Genomic DNA, 21,178 nt, shown 5'->3' with positions numbered 1-21,178 from the left:
CCATGTCAGAGACGCAAACTCGGTCTCAACCTTTAAGTCTTTACTGAAGACTCATCTCTTCAGTGGGTCATATGATTGAGTGTAGTCTGGCCCAGGAGTGGGAAGGTGAACGGAAAGGCTCTGGAGCAACGAACCGCCCTTGCTGTCTCTGCCTGGCCGCTTCCCCTCTTTCCACTGGAATTCTCTGCCTCTAACCCTATTACAGGGGCTGAGTCACTGGCTTGCTGGGGCTCTCTCATGCCGTCCCTGGAGGGGGTGCGTCACCTGAGTGGGTTGATTCACTGTTGTGGTCATCCTGTCTGGGTTGGCACCCCCCCTTGGGTTGTGCCGTGGTGGAGATCTTTGTGGGCTATACTCAGGATGGTAAGTTGGTGGTTGAAGATATCCCTCTAGTGGTGTGGGGGCTGTGCTTTGGCAAAGTGGGTGGGGTTATATCCTTCCTGTTTGGCCCTGTCCGGGGGTGTCCTCGGATGGGGCCACAGTGTCTCCTGACCCCTCCTGTCTCAGCCTCCAGTATTTATGCTGCAGTAGTTTACGTGTCGGGGGGCTGGGGTCAGTTTGTTATATCTGGAGTACTTCTCCTGTCCTATTCGGTGTCCTGTGTGAATCTAAGTGTGCGTTTTCTAATTCTCTCCTTCTCTCTTTCTTTCTCTCTCTCGGAGGACCTGAGCCCTAGGACCATGCCCCAGGACTACCTGACATGATGACTCCTTGCTGTCCCCAGTCCACCTGGCCATGCTGCTGTTCCAGTTTCAACTGACCTGAGCCCTAGGACCATGCCCCAGGACTACCTGACATGATGACTCCTTGCTGTCCCCAGTCCACCTGGCCATGCTGCTGCTCCAGTTTCAACTTCCACCTGACTGTGCTGCTGCTCCAGTTTCAACTGTTCTGCCTTATTATTATTCGACCATGCTGGTCATTTATGAACATTTGAACATCTTGGCCATGTTCTGTTATAATCTCCACCCGGTACAGCCAGAAGAGGACTGGCCACCCCACATAGCCTGGTTCCTCTCTAGGTTTCTTCCTAGGTTTTGGCCTTTCTAGGGAGTTTTTCCTAGCCACCGTGCGTCTACACCTGCATTGCTTGCTGTTTGGGGTTTTAGGCTGGGTTTCTATACAGCACTTTGAGATATCAGCTGATGTACGAAGGGCTATATAAATACATTTGATTTGATTTGAGTTACATTCAGGTTTGATAAACACACAGTGGGTCCTGTAGTTTGTTTGCAGCAGACAATGTTCTACAGAATTATTATCACCATTATGTTTATAGAAAACAGAGAAGCAGAGGCCTCTGTCTGTTCCTCTGTACTAAACCTCCCATGTAATGGCTATCTCTTAGTTATCAGGAACCTGTGAGAACCATGCACTCCTGGTGCACTCCTCTCCTACCAATCTGTCTGCATGTATATCTATCATCTCAATGCCTGCCTGCCTGCCTGCCTGCCTGCCCTTCTGTCTGTCTGCTATTATCTGTTATTCTCCAATTCTCTTTGGGTTTCCTCACCCCTGCCACCCTACTCCCTCTCTCTCCCCTATGTCTGGACCAAACCCTTCCTCCCTCTCTCCCAGCCAGCTAGCCAGATCTCTTCATTCCCCCATGCCACCACAGCCTCATGTTTTGTCTGTGTTGCTGAGACAGAGACTAAATAATGTCATAACATGCAGCACTCGACAGGTGTGCCTCCCTCTCTCAAACAGCAGACAGGCAGACAAGCCTCAGCTCTGTGGATGAACAGAATAACACACCAGCCTGGCAGGCAACAGCACCTGCAAATCAAGGCTGCATCACACATATGGCCTCAGAGTTTAGAGTAATGTGAACTTATTGAGTGAGATAGCTAGTGCTTACTGCTTACAGCAATGGAATGAAACATACAAAATATCTGATCCCACAATGGCTCCTAGGCCTGGTCAAATGTTATTCTAATCTCCTCCACATACTTTACAGATTGAGTTGCCTAGTCAGTCACTGTGTTTGAATGTACAGTGCCTTGCGAAAGTATTCGGCCCCCTTGAACTTTGCGACCTTTTGCCACATTTCAGGCTTCAAACATAAAGATATAAAACTGTATTTTTTTGTGAAGAATCAACAACAAGTGGGACACAATCATGAAGTGGAACGACATTTATTGGATATTTCAAACTTTTGTAACAAATCAAAAACTGAAAAATTGGGCGTGCAAAATTATTCAGCCCCTTTACTTTCAGTGCAGCAAACTCTCTCCAGAAGTTCAGTGAGGATCTCTGAATGATCCAATGTTGACCTAAATGACTAATGATGATAAATACAATCCGCCTGTGTGTAATCAAGTCTCCGTATAAATGCACCTGCACTGTGATAGTCTCAGAGGTCCGTTAAAAGCGCAGAGAGCATCATGAAGAACAAGGAACACACCAGGCAGGTCCGAGATACTGTTGTGAAGAAGTTTAAAGCCGGATTTGGATACAAAAAGATTTCCCAAGCTTTAAACATCCCAAGGAGCACTGTGCAAGCGATAATATTGAAATGGAAGGAGTATCAGACCACTGCAAATCTACCAAGACCTGGCCGTCCCTCTAAACTTTCAGCTCATACAAGGAGAAGACTGATCAGAGATGCAGCCAAGAGGCCCATGATCACTCTGGATGAACTGCAGAGATCTACAGCTGAGGTGGGAGACTCTGTCCATAGGACAACAATCAGTCGTATATTGCACAAATCTGGCCTTTATGGAAGAGTGGCAAGAAGAAAGCCATTTCTTAAAGATATCTATAAAAAGTGTCGTTTAAAGTTTGCCACAAGACAACTGGGAGACACACCAAACATGTGGAAGAAGGTGCTCTGGTCAGATGAAACCAAAATGGAACTTTTTGGCAACAATGCAAAACGTTATGTTTGGCGTAAAAGCAACACAGCTCATCACCCTGAACACACCATCCCCACTGTCAAACATGGTGGTGGCAGCATCGTGGTTTGGGCCTGCTTTTCTTCAGCAGGGACAGGGAAGATGGTTCAAATTGATGGGAAGATGGATGGAGCCAAATACAGGACCATTCTGGAAGAAAACCTGATGGAGTCTGCAAAAGACCTGAGACTGGGACGGAGATTTGTCTTCCAACAAGACAATGATCCAAAACATAAAGCAAAATCTACAATGGAATGGTTCAAAAATAAACATATCCAGGTGTTAGAATGGCCAAGTCAAAGTCCAGACCTGAATCCAATCGAGAATCTGTGGAAAGAACTGAAAACTGCTGTTCACAAATGCTCTCCATCCAACCTCACTGAGCTCGAGCTGTTTTGCCAGGAGGGATGGGAAAAAAAATTGGTCTCTCGATGTGCAAAACTGATAGAGACATACCCCAAGCGTCTTACAGCTGTAATCGCAGCAAAAGGTTGCGCTACAAAGTATTAACTTAAGGGGTCTGAATAATTTTGCACGCCCAATTCTTCAGTTTTTGATTTGTTAAAAAAGTTTGAAATATCCAATAAATGTCATTCCACTTCATGATTGTGTCCCACTTGATTCTTCACAAAAAAATACAGTTTTATATCTTTATGTTTGAAGCCTGAAATGTGGCAAAAGGTCGCAAAGTTCAAGGGGGCCGAATACTTTCGCAAGGCACTGTATATATTAGCATAACACTTGGAACGCATGCCCAATACGGGCGGCAGGTGGTTAGATCGTTGGACTAGTAACTGATAGGTTGCAAGGTCGAATCCCCGAGCTGACAAGGTAAAAATCTGTCATTCTGCCCATGAACAAGGCAGTTAACCCATTGTTCCTAGACCAGTTAACCCACTGTTCCTAGACCAGTTAACCCACTGTTCCTAGGCTGTCATTGAAAACAAGAATTTCTTCTTAACTGACTTGTTTGAATAAAGGTAAAAAATAAATACTTTGCTTCACTTTATGTGGTACACCAGCCTAAGCTAGTATGGATATTTCTTTCCAGAAATGTCGAAACTGATAACCTTTAGTCAACTTCCTGTTTCTAAAGCCAATAACAGCACCAGGTTCTCCTTTGACTGTCTAGCCCAGAAATATATTGTTTACTCTAACCTCCGTCTGCGAACTGACATAACATGAAATCAAATCCAAAAATCGAATCAAATTTTATTTGTCACATGCGCCGAATACAACGAGTGTGGACTTTACCGTAAAATGCTTTATTACGAGCCCTTCCCAACGATGCAGAATTTAAAAACATTTAATAGGGGGATCAAGTGACCCTTGAACGAGATGGCCGCATGAACTAAGAGCGCCGCACAAGTAGTTTCCAATTCCTAATCTTACCTCCACTTCAAGTTTAAACTCCTTTAGCTTTAGTCAAAAAGTCATGGCGGCTACAAAAGGCGACATTAGGGGTAACATTTTTACCTGGACTCGAGCATTAGCTACGGAAAAAGCCTCCAAGAAACAGCTAGCTTCAGAAAAAGCTAGCGCCATTAGCCAGGAACAAGAGGACCCGTTCCCCCCCAAGGCCCAACGAATGCCAACCCCACACTCTGTCGAAGACATCCTTTCTGAGTTGAGATCCCAACGTACAGAACTCAACATTAAATTAGATGCCATTAACTCTCAGCTCAGTACGATAGGGGGCAAGGTGAAAATCCTGGAAAATGCTTTGCCTGACATCAACAACAAGATAACCATAAACGCGGGGCGCCTGGAGGAGGCAGAGGGGCGGATGCTATCCATCTCCTGGATGAGAAAACAGAGGACCTGGAAAACAGGGGGCGAAGGAATAATTGTGTTCTATTAAATCTGGGCGAAAAATAAGAGGGAAACATGCCACTGATCCGCTACCTGCAAGACAAACTTCCCGAGTGGCTCCACCTGTCCACCGACAGGCCCATAGAACTCGAGAGAGCTCACCGAGCACTGAGGCCCCCACCAGCAGCCAGACAACCACCGCGCCCAATCACCATACGTTTCCTGAGATTCACCAACAAGGATCGAGTCCTACAGGCGGCGAAAATCAACACCATTACAGTGGGAAACGCCAAACTCACTTTACACCAGGACCTGTCAGCTGGAATACGCCGAAAGCGCCGAGAGTTTGACGAGGTGAAGAAATACGCCATTGACCGAGGCATCTTTAGGGGATTCAAATACCCAAACGAGCTCAGGATTCTTCACCAAGGAGCCCTGCGACACTTCAAAACTCCCGAAGAGGCAAAACGTTTTTTGAAAGACAATCCTGGTGAATGAGAAATGGACCAATGACTCAGTACGACTACTGTTATTACTAAAGGAGGTAAGACAACATATAGCTGACATCCAAAGACCCACCCGATCTACTAAATGTCATTATAGCTGTCCAATCTATATTTATTTTCCTTTAGCTGAGAGGGATAGGCTCTATAGCCTGACCTAGGCCTACTAACGTTTCAGCCTACTTTTACTTCCCTTTTTTTCCCCCGTTGCTATTATTACTTGTGGTTCCCTATGTCCCTTGGGGGAGGTATATGTAGGCTGGGCTATTGATTTTTCTCCCTCTTTTAATGTGGCCTGGACTGGGGCTACGTTGTCACTTACTCAATGCGGGGCGGAGAGGATGAGGCATTTCTTTGGTGGGGAGGGGGAGACGTTGTGCATTGCTAACTGTTCCCGTTTTTTGGGGGGGGGGGGGGGGGGGGGGGTTCGGAACACAGAATTGAGACTAAGCGGGGGGGGTAATAGATCCAACGGGATATGTCGAGTTGTTTGGGAACTCGGCTGGGGTGTTCAGAGATTATTATTTTATGTACACCATTTATTTTCCTTTTATGTGAACGCAGCTGTAACTATTATCCACCTTTACCCAGAGATGACTTGCACTAAAGTTCGATTACCGTTCGATGATGATGACTAGTACCTTAAATCTATTGACATGGAACTGCCATGGTTTAGGTCATGCAATAAAACAGAAAAAGATACTATGTGCTCTAAAAAAGGAAAAAGCAGACATTGCACTATTACAAGAGACACACCTCTGTGATGCCGAACATGCCAAACTCCGCAGAGCTTGGGTGGGACAGGTGCATTTCTCATCTTTCAAATCAAACAGTTGAGGTACAGCCATATTTATCCAATTGAATGTTCCATTCATAATTGACAAAAACAGATCTGATCCGGAGTGGAGATTTATTTTGATAACAGGGTCACTGTATGGACAACCAATTACTATCTTAAACATATACGCCCCTAACACAGATACTCCTGCTTTCATGTCAAAAATGATAACCCTGTTCTATGAGCATTGTGTTTCCTTTGGCGTGGTGGGCGGAGATTTTAATTGTACCCTTAACCCAACTCTAGACAAATCATCTCAAGTCCCCACCACCAATCCTAGATCTGCAAAGATGTTGAACTCTCTTACTAAAGAGATGGGACTGATAGAGAGAGACTAATAGCTCATCTATGGACTATACATACTATTCTAATGTCCATAACACCTACTCCCGTATGGATTACATTTTTATCCCAAAGAGTTTCATAAATTCAGCCACGTGTACAATCGGACCCATAGCACTTTCAGATCACGCCTTTGTCCACCTCCGCTTTGACCTCTGCAAAAACATCCTGAGGTCAAAGAGCTGGAAATGTAACACCTCCATGTTATCAAACGAAGCGTTACATGCATTGCTAACTACATGGATAGACAACTACACACCAGACAACAAATATTCTCCTGTTTCTCCGGCCACAATGTGGGACGCTGCCAAAGCCACACTAAGAGGTCATCTAATTGCATATGCTTCCCCTAAGAAAAAAGCAATGGAAGCACACAGGTTAGATCTTGAGAGGGAGCTAGAGTGCTGTGAAAGAATACATAAACAATCCCCAGACAGCATCTCCTGGAGTCAACTTAAAGCAGCCAAAACCAAACTGAATTTGGACTACACTCGGGAGATAAAAAAAAAGGTTTTCTTTACTAAACAGAAATACCATGAGTATAGCAATAGGCCGAGTAGATTGCTTGCTTACCAATTAAAAAAAGAGCAGTCAGAGCGTACAATCATGGCTATCCGAACAGCAGAGGATAAGGTCACATATGACCCAAAAAAGATCAATTGAACTTTTCATGATTTTTACTGCAAACTATATACCTCTGAGAGAAAAACACACAGAGGCAGAACTCCACTCCTTCCTAGAGAGAATCTCGCTAACTAAACTATCAGATACCGACCAAGAAGATCTCAACTCCCCCTTCACTCCTGAGGAGATCCTGGAGGCAATTACCTCCATGCCACCTAACAAGTCCCCGGGCCCAGATGAGTTCCCCAGATTTCTCCAAAGCGTTTTGGCCCCAGTTTAGCCCTATTTTCATGCCAATGCTGGATGATTTTTGCAAAAACTGAGTTCTCCCAGACTCAATGCACAGAGCTCGCATTATACTGTTGCTCAAAAAAGACAAGGACCCTCTATCCTGCTCGTCCTTCCGGCCCATAAGCTTGTTGGATTTCGACTTCAAAATAATTACCAAATTGCTCGCCAAAAGACTAAACACTCTTCTTCCCAAAATAATAAAAGCAGACCAAACTGGATTTATTAGAGACAGATACTCTTCTGATAACATTCGCCATCTTTTTGATATTATTGATCAAGTAAACGCACAGAAGACCCCTGTCCTGCTGGCTTCACTGGATGCTGAGAAGGCGTTCGACAGAATGGAGTGGATCTTTCTGTTCTCAGTCTTAGAAAAGTTCAATATGGGCCCAAACTTTATTAAATGGATCAAATCACTAAACTCTCATCCAAATGCCATGGTGACTACTAACGGACTGAATTCTGACAGATTCCCTTTGGGACGGGGCACAAGACAAGGGTGCTCGCTGTCCCCCCTGCTCTTCTTGTTGGGGGCGGAGCCGCTGGCAGAGTTGATAAGGAGAAATCCAAGTATTACGGTTGTTTCTGCAGGTCGCCTGCAGCACAAGATTTCGCTTTACGTGGATGATGTCTTTCTCTACATATCCAACCCTGAGAAATCCCTCCCATTTTAGACACAATTGCTCAGTATGGCAGGTTTTCAGGTTATAAGATACATTTGAACAAATCCACTGTCTGCCCTCTCAATCTTACACTCACCAGCTCTATGAAGACACTATGTCCATTCCAATGGAAGACACAGGGGTTTCAATACCTTGGGATCTTCATAACACCAGATCTGAATAGCCTTTTCAAGGAAAACTATCTTCAACTCCTGGATCGAATCAAGAACGATCTCCAAACCTGGATCTCCCTCCCAATTAGCTTAGTAGGAAGAATTAATGTCATCCGTATGAACATCCTCCCTAGACTGAACTATTTATTTCAGATGCTCCCATGCTATCTCCCAGTTTCCTTTTTCAAAACAACTAACCAAAGCACCACCAAATTTATATGGGACAATAAAAAAACCTAGGATCAAGTTCTCCACTCTATCGAAACCTGAATCTAAGGGTGGTCTTGCCCTTCCCTCCCTTCAATTGTACTACTGGTCTGCCCAAATCCGCAACATGCTAACATGGATCACAAACAGACAAGAGTCAACGTGGATTCAGATAGAAGCCCAATCATGTGGTTCATTGCCACTAAGCTCAATTATGTTAATTAATAACTTTAGTGAAGTGGGCAACATAGCCAAAACCTTTGTGATTTACAGCATCCTACTAGCGTGGAGGGACTGTAAGAAATACCTGGGCATTTCCTCCCAAATATGTTCTCACTCACCCACAGTAGGCAACCCAGACTTGCAAAAAGTCCTGAAGGATGCCAACTTTAATCTTTGGCATACTCTAGGAATCAGGACCTTTTCAGACCTATTTCATCAGAAAACCACTACACTGAAATCCTTTCAAGAGCTCTGCAGTTAATTCAATGTGCCAAGATCCCATTTAGTTTTTTAAATATCTTCAAATTAGACATGTCATTTCCTAATTTACTCCCAAGAGGAGGTTTAGAACTCAGTTGAATGAAGTTGAAACCCTTCTTGTCACAGCACAATCCATTAAAGGCAAAATATCTTATATCTATAGACTCCTTTCTGAGAAAGGATGCTCCTCCTTCACTCCTTTGAAAATAATCTGGGAAAAGGACCTTGGTCTGACTATCAGTGATGAGTTATGGGCAGAGGTTTGCGAAAGGGTATACTGCACCTCTACTAATGTAAAAATGAAAGAATCTAATTACAAATGTTTGTACAAATTTTATTACACTCCTTTGAGACTCCATAGAATGAAAACAGGCATCTCTCCTAACTGTAAAAGATGTACCTCTGAAAGTGGAACCTATATGCATGTATTTTGGAAATGAACTTTTTGAGGAGCTGAGGGCCCATGCCAAATCTTTTCAGCCTCCTGAGGGGGAAGAAGCGCTGTTGTGCCCTCTTCACAACTGTGCGGGTGGGTGTGGACCATGTTAAGTCCTTAGTGATGTGGACGCCAAGGACCTTGACACTTTTGACCTGCTCCACTGCAGCCTCATCAATGTGGATGGGGGCGTGCTCTCTCGTCTTTCTCCTGTAATCCACGATCAGCTCCTAGGTCTAACTTACGTTGAGGGAGAGGTTGTTGTCCTGGCACCACACTGCTAAGTCAGTCCTGGATTTATTTTCAAATTTTGTCTGTCATAGTTGAAGTGTACCTATGATGAAAATTACAGGCCTCTCTCATCTTTTTAAGTGGGAGAACTTGCACAATTGGTGGCTGACTAAATACTTTTTTGCCCCACTGTATATATGTTTTGCATAAGATATAGGCAATAGTGACTTCAGCACCCGTATCTACGAAAAAAATCTACTGCAAAGTTGTTAACCATCATGTTCACATATAGTCCATCCAATTTCATATGTACACCAGCTGAGATGGGACGTAAACTCTGCTGCTGAACCGGAGAGAGCTTCTTAAATTTCTGCATGAACATTGTGTTGTTGGGGCTGTTGGTCTGATTCCATTTTCCCTTAGACGGACCCTGCTTCTCTTGGCCATTCCTCATAAGGACACCTTTTCTCTTCCGACATTCTCGTTGCCAGTGACCAGAAATCCCACAATAATAACATACACCAGGTTTCTCTTCTGCTGAACGAATAATGTTGTTGGTTTCACTCAGAACCTGCACAACTCTGATAACAGACAGTTTATTATGTTGATTGATGTCCCTGTCCAGTCGTGACAGTCTGTCTGATGTCACCGTAGTTTTGTCTCTCCCAGTCATTAGTTGTGGAAACAAAAGTTTTTCACAAATCATCATGTATGGATTGCATCAGCTGATGAGTGACTGCCCCATTTTTGGAGGAATTGAGTGTATCTCATCTTCCATGTCAGGTAACCCACAGTGTCTAACCACCTCTGCTCTAAACCTTTCTTCAAATTCAAAAAATGGTTATTTCGGGTTATGAATACATTTGGTTATCTCTCCCCAATTGGTGGTTGCATTGGTCAGAACCTTAAGGAAAAGATGTATGGCTCTCCATCCATTGACCACATCTTGCTCAACCACAGCTCTATAAATCTTTTCTTCAAGTACACCATGTTCACAGTTGTTCTAACAAAGGCTAATAACTGTAACCCATCATAAGGGTGTAGATTGTAGAGTTTCTTATAACGCTTCAAATTGTCCAAAGTTTTCATACCCACTTCTAGGGGATGTTTCAACGTTTTTGATCATTCATGCAACTGTTTTGGAGATGCTGATTAATGTGTGATTACTGTCACCGGAGGTTTCTCTTTACTACATTTTACAGCCTGTGTTCTGGTTGGCCTAAGACATCGTTCGTCACCGCTGTCAGTATCTGTTGACTCAAAGCCAGGCAGTGCTGACCTGATGCTTGAAACCCGATCATCCTTGTGCAACTCAGCCGGAGGGTGGATTGAAGGAAGAAAGGGTCCTCCATATGTTTAAGCCAATTTTAACCTGATTTGGTTCGTTTAAAATTATATTGGTCTAGACTCACCCAGCACTTCTGCCATCAATCGGGAGATTAAGAGTTGACTCTCCCAAAGTGGGTTGCGCTCAGCCTTCTCTTTCTTCTGGATCAACACACAGTTGAGTTTTTTTGTTTGTTCTTGAGACCAAATCATTCTGGTCACGGCACCAAATGTTAGCAGTTGATGTTATTCTTTAATAACACAGACCCCAAAGCAAATCAGGGGGAGGAAAATAGGTTCATTCAAAGAGGATAAATCATAGATGGTATGCTGAGAGTTAGATGGTAGATGGTTTTTCCTTCCCTGTCATCAGTGATTCTCTCTCAGTGAATCTCCCCTGAACAAATGGACAGGATGTAGTTTATAACCCAGCCCTAGCTTGTGGTTGACCAAGAATAGAATTCCTTGCAATAAAACTGTGGCAATGGCCAAATAACAAGTATCCTATTTCAGACTCAATATAAAGACACATTTCTCCCATGTCTCTGCATTACTCCCTTATTACAGAAAAAACACAATTTCCATTGATCATTGGTACTCTATTGACTTTTTCCTCCTCTGTCTCTGCGTTGTGTATTTATCTTTGAAATATTCTTATAATGTCTCTCCATTTTCCCATGAGACTTTGCATAAACATATATCAGATGTATAACACACATGCACACAGTGACTGACAGAATATATGAGTACTTATTTATCTATCTCTATGGATCAGACATTATTCTTTCTGATGAAAGCAGAACAAAGTTTTGACTTTCAGATCTTTCATGCTTAGGTCAGTTCAAGTTTATTCAGGCTGCCCATTTGAGGGCTGAGAGAGAAGAGAAGAGAAGAGGGCAGATTGCTGGTTGAAACATGATGAATGGTTGGTTGCCATGGTGAGGCAGGTGATTGACAGTTTATGTAATCTACTCAACACATGGTCTGAGAGAGAGACAAGAATCCACCTTAAACGTCTTGAGCTCATGCTGTCGTTTTTTCAGAGGCTCCTTTTCCCTTTTTGAGTAATATCTGTGCTATATCAGCCCCAGGCTTCACCCATCCATAGCAGTGTGTGTACCAGACCTTAAGCAATTAGCCCAGGGATAAGCCCTAGCTGTGTATAGGGCCGGGTTGTTCTGCCTGCTCTGGGATGACATGGAGAAAGCCAGACAGAACAATGTGTTCTCTCTTACAGTCATGGTCAGATTACCACACATCAAGTTATGAAGGAGCCTTGGAATGTTCAACAGAGGCAGCCGGCAGTCCGCTATTTGAGAGATTACTACTTTAATACTGGTACCTTAAACAAACTCTGGTTAGATCAGTGACGTGAGATGCCCAGTGATGCAGAACACCCAAAAGAGCTAATTGCCTTTTATGCTCGCTTCGAGGAATACAACACTGAGTCTTGCATGAAAGCCCCTGTTGTTCCAGATGACTGTGTGATCTCACTCTCCGTGGCCGATGTGAGTAAAACTTTTAAATAGGTTAACACTCACAAGATGGAATACTAGGGCACGATCTCAAAGCGTATGCAGACCAGCTGGCAAGTGTTTCAATCTCTTCTTGTCCCAGTCTGTTATCCCAAAATGTTCTAAGTTGACCACCATTGTCCCTGTTCCCAAGAACTCCAAGGTAACCTGCATAAATGACTCTCGCCCTGTAGCACACTCATCTGTAATTATGAAGTGTTTTGAAAGGCTGGTCATGACAAACATCAACACCATCATCCCAGACCCTGGACACACTCCAATTCACATACCGCGACAACAGATCCATAGACTGACTTGCCTAGTTAAATTTAAAAAATGAAATAAAGAAAATATCCATAGATAATGCAATCTCAATTGCACTTCACACTTCCCTCCACCACCTGACCATGAGGGGAGGGGGACAGATATGAAACAAACCAAACCATTATCAATTTCTATTGGTCCAATGAAGATTGATGCAGGGGTGTGGATAGGCTCATTTGAACAACCAATTTTAGGCCTTGATTCTATTTGGACTAAGAAGAAAAATTAGTGTGGAACTTTGGATAAGGAACGAATGTGCTTGACAGTTGTTGCCCACCTTGAACAAAACAATATCCCATTAGCAAGGAAGCTATATGGTTGCTACAAAAGTAGAGATTAAAGATCTATGGGACATGGGTATAGTTGAAAAGACACATTTAGCCTCTAATAGCCCAGAATGGCCAGTGAAAAGATCAAGTGGGGACTGGCGAGTGACTGTGGACTACAGGAATGCAAATTAAGCTATCTCCAAGCTCACTCCACTGGTGGCTGACACTTCAACCACTTTTTCCTCATTGTCACCTGCTCACTCTGTGTTCTCAGTCATTGATATGGCTAATGGGTTCTGGTCAGTACCCTTACATCCAGAGGTCCGTCCATGGTTTGCTTTTTCTGTGGATGGTCAACAGTATTAGTGGACTAGTACTCCTATGGGTCTTCATAATAGTTATTTGACTTACTATCAGGCATTGATATATTGTTGGCCTCAGAATATGAATAAACACATGCTGAGGATCTAAAATCACTGTTCGACCACTTGCACGCCAAAGGCCATAAAGCTAGCCCTAAGAAGACCCAACTCATGCAATCACAGGTTATCTACCTTGGTCAACTGGTCTCACAGGGAAAAAGAGAGATGACACAAAGTCGCACGGCTGTCATACAAGCTGCCAAAGAGCCCACTACTATTAAAGAACTTCGCTCCTTCATGGGTTTGTGCAACTACAACAGATGCTGGGTGGTCTCCTTCGCCAAAATTGTACAACTCCTTAATGACCTCCTCAAGGGAGACCTCGATTCAAAAGAATGTAGCCTTCATGGAAGAACAGAAAGAGGTTTTTGGCAAGCTCAAACTAGCTTTGTCATCAGTACCAGCTTTGGGCATTCCGGACTCAGGCCAACCGTTCACCCTCTTTGTGGCTGAGAAAGATGGCTACATGACCTCAGTGCTGACACAAGACCATGGTGATTGTCAGAAACCTGTAGGCTACTATTCAAATAAGTTGGATGATGTGGCATTGGGATGGGGTCCCTGTCTCAGAGCTATGCAGGCTACTTACGTCGCTGTGTCGATGGTGGCATCGCTTGTTCTCGACCAACATCTTACCATCAAGTGTCCACATGCTGTTCATACTCTTTTGACAATGAATCGCGCTGCACAGGTCACAGCTGCTCATTGGAACAAATGGTCAACTGTGTTGGAGGCTCCTAACATCATCATACAACGTGGCACATCATGTAATTCAGCTACTCTGATGCTTCCTCCAGATACCACATTACTTCAACATTACTGTTGTGATTTGGTTTTGGATCAGCTCTCTGATGGGTTTACTAAGAGTCATCCGTTGGAAAAACATATCTTATATCTTATATCTTATACACAGATGGTTCAAGCATTGTGGAGGGGGGTGTGAGGAAGGCAGTCTGGGAAGCTACAATGGACAATGTGAAAGTGACAGGCACGTTAGATTTGAGAAAACCTTTATGAGTGACACAATGCTATTGCATACAACTCTCTAATGCAGTAGGGGAAGCAGACAGACAAGTAAAAGAGACTTGGGGAAAAAGTCCTGAGGGGGAACATGACGTAATACCAGGACAGAGTGTGATGGTAAAAAAAAAAATGTAACAGACATTAGGACCAAGATGGGAAGGTCCTTATCAAGTTTTGCTCATAACGAGGTCAGCAGTAAAAGTCCAGGGAAAATCACGATGGATACATGTCACTCATTGCAAGGTTGTCCAATTTGATGACAAGACGGAGCCTGTAGAATAAATAACTGATCGGTTAGCAATCAGAGGCCAATCTCGGGTGAAGAAGCATAGTAAGATGATCAGAACCTGATAAGCTTCTGTTGTATATCGCAGTCATCATATTAGGGATATCTAGGTGAAATGTCCAACTCTTTCCGTAAAATCGGGACATACTTACTTAGGGAAATCTATGTGAAATATCAATTTCTATTGAAACCAGGACATGTTACTTTTACTTTTTTGTTTCCTTCATTACAGGTTATGAGAATCTAGAGTCTGAAGCTGAAGCAATATCCTCCGATTCAAGGACTGTACCTGACACGATACAAGATCTCCGGTGAAGTGCAACCAGTGGAACAGAAGAAGAATTCCTTACTACCGGCAGACTGTCAGAACATCATTTCTAATAGTTATTTATGTGGGACTGATACCAGTGTGGAAGAGCTGATCACTTTTAAAGGACTTGGTGAATGATTACCTTGTCAACAGGACGATTGAATATTATTGTCTTGTAGACAATTATTTTTTTTGTGTGAGTTTCCTCCTAATACAGGATGTGGTAGGAATCGTAAGGGACATCAACATTACACCTGTTAATATTTATTATCTATAACTTTGTTTGAAATCTATTTCTTATTATAACAGCAAGTACAATATGTCCTTTGTGTTTTATAGAAATGCAAGGTGTTTAATGTGAATGATTTTATGCTTACTGCTAATGTTTTTTTATACTGTCTATTTTTTCATGTTTTCTATTGGTTTCTTAAAATACATTTTAAGTATATGTATTTTTTAAATGGTTTAGGGGGGAGTATGAGACTATTTAGAAGATAAATACACAATGCAGAGACAGAGGACGAGAGGTCAATACAGGATTAAAGGTCAAGAGGACTAAAAGTCAATAGAGTACTAACGATCAATGGAAATAGTGTTTTTTCAGTTTTTTCTGTAATAGGGGATTAATGCAGAGACATCGGAGGATTTTGTCTATATATTGAGTCTGAAATAAGATACTTGTTATTTGACCATTGGCACAGTTTTAGTGCAAGGAATTCTAATTGGACAACCACAAGCTAGGGCTGGGTTATAAACTACCTCCTGTCCCTTTGTTTAGGGGAGATTCACTGAGAGAGAATCACTGATGACAGGGAAGGAACAACCATCTACCATCTAACTCTCAGCATACCATCTATGATTTATCCTCTTTGAATGAACCTATTTTCCTCCCCCTGATTTGCTTTGGGGTCTGTGTTATTAAAGAATAACATCAACTGCTAACAACATCAATGTGGTCAGATCATTCTTCAGAAAAGAGATAGCTGTCTAGATTCTGTTAGATAGCAACAACCTGCCTGGGATAGCATCAACCTGCTACTTACTATATTCGTTGCAGGGCATGAATTGGCAGATACTGTATGTCATCTCCAAGTACATGAAACCAAACTAACATACTTGTTCATTTGTACACCCCCCCCCCCCAAATGATAAGTTAGCAAATTCAGTACCGAGACAACAAGATTGCTCAAATATGTGAGTCTCCTCGTATTCCTGGCAGAAGGCTCTCAACTGCCTCCTTCAAGCATGAGTGGCCTTCTGCTACCATTGAATAAAGGACAGACCGGCATGTCCACTTGCAATAGTAGCACTTTACACACTCGATCCAAATGCCACACACATTCAATAGAAATGCCAACTTTAAGTGTACCTGCCATAAGTGCCAACAGAGATTAGCAGCTTTACTGCTCCTTTGCGAGCATGACGCTCGGAAAGACAGTAGAGCGCACCACAGACAGATAAACAAGTGGCTAAAAATAAAGACACAACAGGCACATCTATAAAACATATGGCTCCACTAAATGCAGCATAAGTTGTAGTGTACAGATGTAGGATCTTAATTTGAGCCTGTCTGAACCCTGCAGCAACAGGAAATTAAAATGAGTATGTGGATTATAATTATTGGACATTTTTGAAGGGGTTGATACATTTTTCTTAAGGGAAAATGTAAGACTGAAATGTTAAAGTGGAAATTGTACATTTCAGGAGCCTTTTTAAACCTCAAAAACACTACAAGTTTTACATTTTCTGCATTGCAGGAAAGTTCTCCTGGATCGATTAGCTGGCTGAAGGAGTGATCCCGGTCACACACACACACACACACACACACACACACACACACACACACACACACACACACACACACACACACACACACACACACAGCCTGATAAAACGCTTATCTCCCCTGCAGGAGAGTGACATCACCGTCTGAGGAGGAAGCTAGCTAGTACCTAACTGTGTGTGTGTATGTGTGTGTCTGAGCGGCAGGCTCAAAGGCCATTACAAACATGCTCTGCGGAGTGCCTCAACTGTCTCATCTGCTGTTGCTAACTTTTGCTGTCAGAGTGGGACAACAGAAGCCTGCAGACACCACTGTTTGCAGATGGCTTCCACAGTTCATCCAGTCAAACCTTCTTTCCTATGTCCTGGCCTGTTTGTCTTCCCTGAATGGTGCTTCCAACACAGATGGTTGTGAGGAGGTAGCATTAGATGACAGACAGATGACAGACATGATGTCCTTTAGTTCTTTGATAAGTCTGCAAGCTTTAATGCTTTTAACATGAAACATGTAACATGAAATATTTTATGTCCATTCTGTCCAACTGCCTTTCATGAAACAAATGGGCACACAATGGAGGAAAAAGCAATGGTGAAATCAAGTTTAACAGCTAAATCAAGGAGTCTGAATTTACGCTTATCTGCGGAGTACAGATTGTCCTACGACCACCATAACACAGCTGTTGGAATTTCAGTTCCCCTGTAGCGAAACACTGAAACACTGTGAGTAGTCATTGATTGAGAACAGCATGTTGTTCCACACACACACACAAACAGTGTGTCAGCCATATTGAGCAGCCAGACATATGTGCTTATCAATTACTTAGAACACCTATGTAAGTAGGATGATAACACACACACACACACACACACACACACACACACACACACACACACACACACACACACCAATAATAGTGTAGAAATACCTCAGTATCTGTAGCTCTTTCACTAAACAGTGGTTGTGCATGTCTTGAGAGTGGGGGTTTACCATGGTGTCTTTGGCATTCATTTGTTTTATCTTAATTACTGGGAGTCACAGCAAACCTTGAAGAGTTCAGGTAGTATTACAACAGAGCTGTAGTGTTGCAGGGGTGGTGTGTGTGTGTGTGTGTGTGTGTGTGTGTGTGTGTGTGTGTGTGTGTGTGTGTGTGTGTGTGTGTGTGTGTGTTACAGGGGTGACCTGACTCAACAGCAGCTGTTCTATTGATCCCCAGTTCAGTTTCCACCCTTTGGGATGAGTTCATCTTCACTCCCCGTTTCCTTTCCACCCTCCACCCCCTTCGGCTGGAGAATATTAGTTCCAGCTCCCTCTTTCCCTTCAGGCAGACAGATAAAGCCACCATAGAGCCAGCTGTTCAATCAGTGTATATTTCTGTTTGGTGCTTTGCTGTTCTGAGGGTAGATCTCTGAACGCATGTCTCTTTGTTCTGAAATCAGTAAATATACAAAAGGCAATTTCACAGCAGGATGTAGGGATGACACAGACCCCTGGCTCTACATCGCCAACAGATGTTTGTTCTAGCTAATAGGGCTAAGAGGGGAAGGCTGCACTGCCTGTCACACCCTCTCCCCTGTCGCCCCAACGTCAACCAACAGAAAAATATCTTCCTCGCTAGATTTGCTTTTCCCCACATCATTTACAACATACAGTATGCCATGGCTCTCTTAGACCTCCTCTCAGAGTAAATATACTGGAGATTTCTTTATTTTAAATGCAAGGTCTTGAAATTATTATTTTAATGGCTAGCTCACACTTGAAAGTTCACCACCGCTCATAATGTGGGCTCGGTAAATCCTTGAGAATTTGCTTTAATATGAAAAGAATCTTCTGCCCATTCAACCTCCTCTCTCCTGCTCTCTCGCTAATTTGTGACTGGCCGGCTCGATTCAGTCTTCTGTAGCAAAATTTGAAATTGTGTTTTTTTTTACATTGGATAAAAGTAAAAAATTCTATATCATACACTACAGTTGAGGAAAATTGGGAAAGTAATTCTGCTTTGAAAGTTGATAAACTTGTAACCCCACTTTTCAGAAAATGTCCCTTGAATTATTTGGTACACCTACTGGAGAGCTCATCTTTGCTCATACCAATTCAGAATTCTACTAAGCCTTAGCCCCGCCCATCTCTTTAAGGATTCACATGTGAGGCCTTCTGCTAAACAGAGTGAGTACGGTAGTGAACTAAACAACAAAGATGTCAAGACTAAAGGCTGGTTTATAATACGTCTATCGACATGTCTGTATACAGTTGTCGCAGTGACATCATGAACATTGTCGTCCGACATTCAACTTGTCGTTGTCCTTATGAAAAAGTATAAATGCAAAAATGACAAGCTACATGACACTATTTTAACACCAATAAACTCATCTGTTTAAGCTCTAATTTGTATACAGTACCAGTCAAAAGTTTGGACACATCAACTCATTCAAGGGTTTTTCTTAATTTTTTACTATTTTCTACATTGTAGAATAATAGTGAAGACATCTAAACTATGAAATAACACATAAGGGATCATGTAGTAACCAAAAAAGTGTTAAACAAATCAAAAGATATTTGACATTTGCCATCCTCTCACCGAGTACATGCCACCAACACAACCCTCTTCAACAGAAGAGTTGTTAGAAGGATTTTCACATAGCGGGTTCCACCTAACATCCAGCAAGGTATGCGGTTGTATTTATCAAACACGCCCACCGAGTGTAAATATATTCAGTGTAAATATTTTCTCGTCTTAATGCTTATCTCCAAACCTCCCCCGTTAGCTGGCCTGGCACAATATTCTTTCAAAAGTAACCAGAGAAGAAAGCAGGAAAACAGGGCTTTGCCATCACCCTGCATAACAGCTCAGACACAGTGAGACTGGTGCTGTGCAGTTCAGCGCCAAGCAGAGGGAGAGAGAAGGGCCAAGCTCACCGTTGATACACTCGTACACATCACAGCATCGCCCGGGGGTACCGTCGCCGCGGGAGACCACCTGGGGGGAGCTCTCCACGATGCATTGCGGGAAACTGCACAGACCAGGCAAACACTCACACCTAGAGAGAGGGGGATTCGTAGAGTTAGTAAACATCAGATGGATACACCCTCATACCTGACTACTTTATATGACAGCCAAAGAAAGTGCATTGATTGTTGCATTCAGGGGAAGTTCGAGGCACACCTGGTGGGAAGGGTGCAGCAGCCGTCCGCGGTGAGACGCACCTGGGTCTCATAACTGTCAGGTGGACACTGAACCTGCTGGACAAGAGGACACTCCACTGTGCTGCAGTCCACACTAAACACTAGGTACAGTAAGGTAAAACACAGAGACAACCATTAGTGCTGTAGTCCACACTAAACGCTAGGTAGGACACAACACAGAGAGAGTCATCAGAGCTGCATTAGGTATGTTAATTTGAACAGTTTCTCACAGCAGGAAAACAATCTTGCAGCAACAGGAAATGTGAATTATTAATGGACATTTTTCGGAAGGGCAAATCAAGTCTGACATTTTAAGTGGAAATTACAAACTTTAAAAGCCTTTTTAAACCTCGAATAGACTAGAATTTACATTTCCTGCAATGCAGAAACATTTTCTGTGATAACAGAGTGATCAAATTAAGATAGCATACCTGTAGGGAGGGCATAACACAGAGACAACCATGAAACATCTTGTAGAAGAGCACATTGGGAGTAGTGTGTGTTAAGAAAACAGACGTGTCAGTATTTTAACTGCAACATGATATGTCATGCTGTCTGTTCATGTGAACAGGGAGATCACGGCACCAGCACATTCCTATCCTGGCAACCACTCCTTCTGTGGGCTAGGGTCTTCATTACACCACAACTCGAGGTGATAAACCACTGTCGGAAGGATGCAGCTGCCATTCATGAGTGTAAACACATTCATATGTAGCCTACAATTTGGGCATTGTGCTTGGGAAATGCGTTCAGAAAATGGAATATAATAACAGTAATATTTATTATTATTATTATTACTACAATGAGCTAAGTATCAGAATCAGAAAACAATATTGCCATGTCACAAATAGTTGCTAGAAATTGTTATTGGTAGCTAGTGTACCTGGTTTGCACTCGTACAGGTCGCAGCATTCTCCAGGCTTCCCAGAGCCCTTGGCTACCAAGATGTTGAGGTATCCAGGCTGGCACACCTTCCTCAGGCACCCTGCAGGGCTGCAGACACAGCGGCTGGGCAGGGGACAGCACTCTCCAGGGGGTGCGTAGCCTTCGATTAGCACCGCGTCCTCAGGGCAGCGGGGTGAGAACTGCACCTCACACCGCGCCTTGGAACAGTCAGGCCGCTCCTCTGCAAGAGAGAGAGATCAGATTGTTGATTGTAGCTTTAAGACAATATTTGTACCGTTACAGATTAAATAATCTGCCCTGGCTGTTACTTTTAGTGTAATGGGTAAAAACATTTCAAGT

The 21,178-nt window shown here is 43.1% G+C and overlaps 1 protein-coding gene across 3 annotated transcripts in view; it reads right to left on the bottom strand.

Moving 5' to 3' along the window:
- LOC109904196 (cysteine-rich motor neuron 1 protein) overlaps positions 1-21,178 on the bottom strand; it is a 178,742-nt gene that overhangs the window by 67,189 nt on the left and 90,375 nt on the right. For all 3 annotated transcript variants that reach the window (XR_004202706.1, XR_004202707.1, XM_031788003.1), the window contains exons 3-5: positions 20,817-21,059; positions 19,914-20,034; positions 19,667-19,788 (exon numbers count right to left, since the gene is read on the bottom strand). Coding sequence is in view for 1 of the 3 variants with exons in the window: in XM_031788003.1 (XP_031643863.1) it covers positions 19,667-19,788; positions 19,914-20,034; positions 20,817-21,059 (486 nt within the window). In the remaining 2 variants the exon portion in view is untranslated. The remainder of the gene's footprint in view (positions 1-19,666; positions 19,789-19,913; positions 20,035-20,816; positions 21,060-21,178) is intronic.

The sequence above is a fragment of the Oncorhynchus kisutch genome, linkage group LG14 (assembly GCF_002021735.2).
Source record: "Oncorhynchus kisutch isolate 150728-3 linkage group LG14, Okis_V2, whole genome shotgun sequence".
In the NCBI taxonomy this organism is placed as follows: Eukaryota; Metazoa; Chordata; class Actinopteri; order Salmoniformes; family Salmonidae; genus Oncorhynchus; species Oncorhynchus kisutch.
Note: the sequence above shows the minus strand (reverse complement) of the source record. Positions and strands in the feature narration are given on the sequence as shown.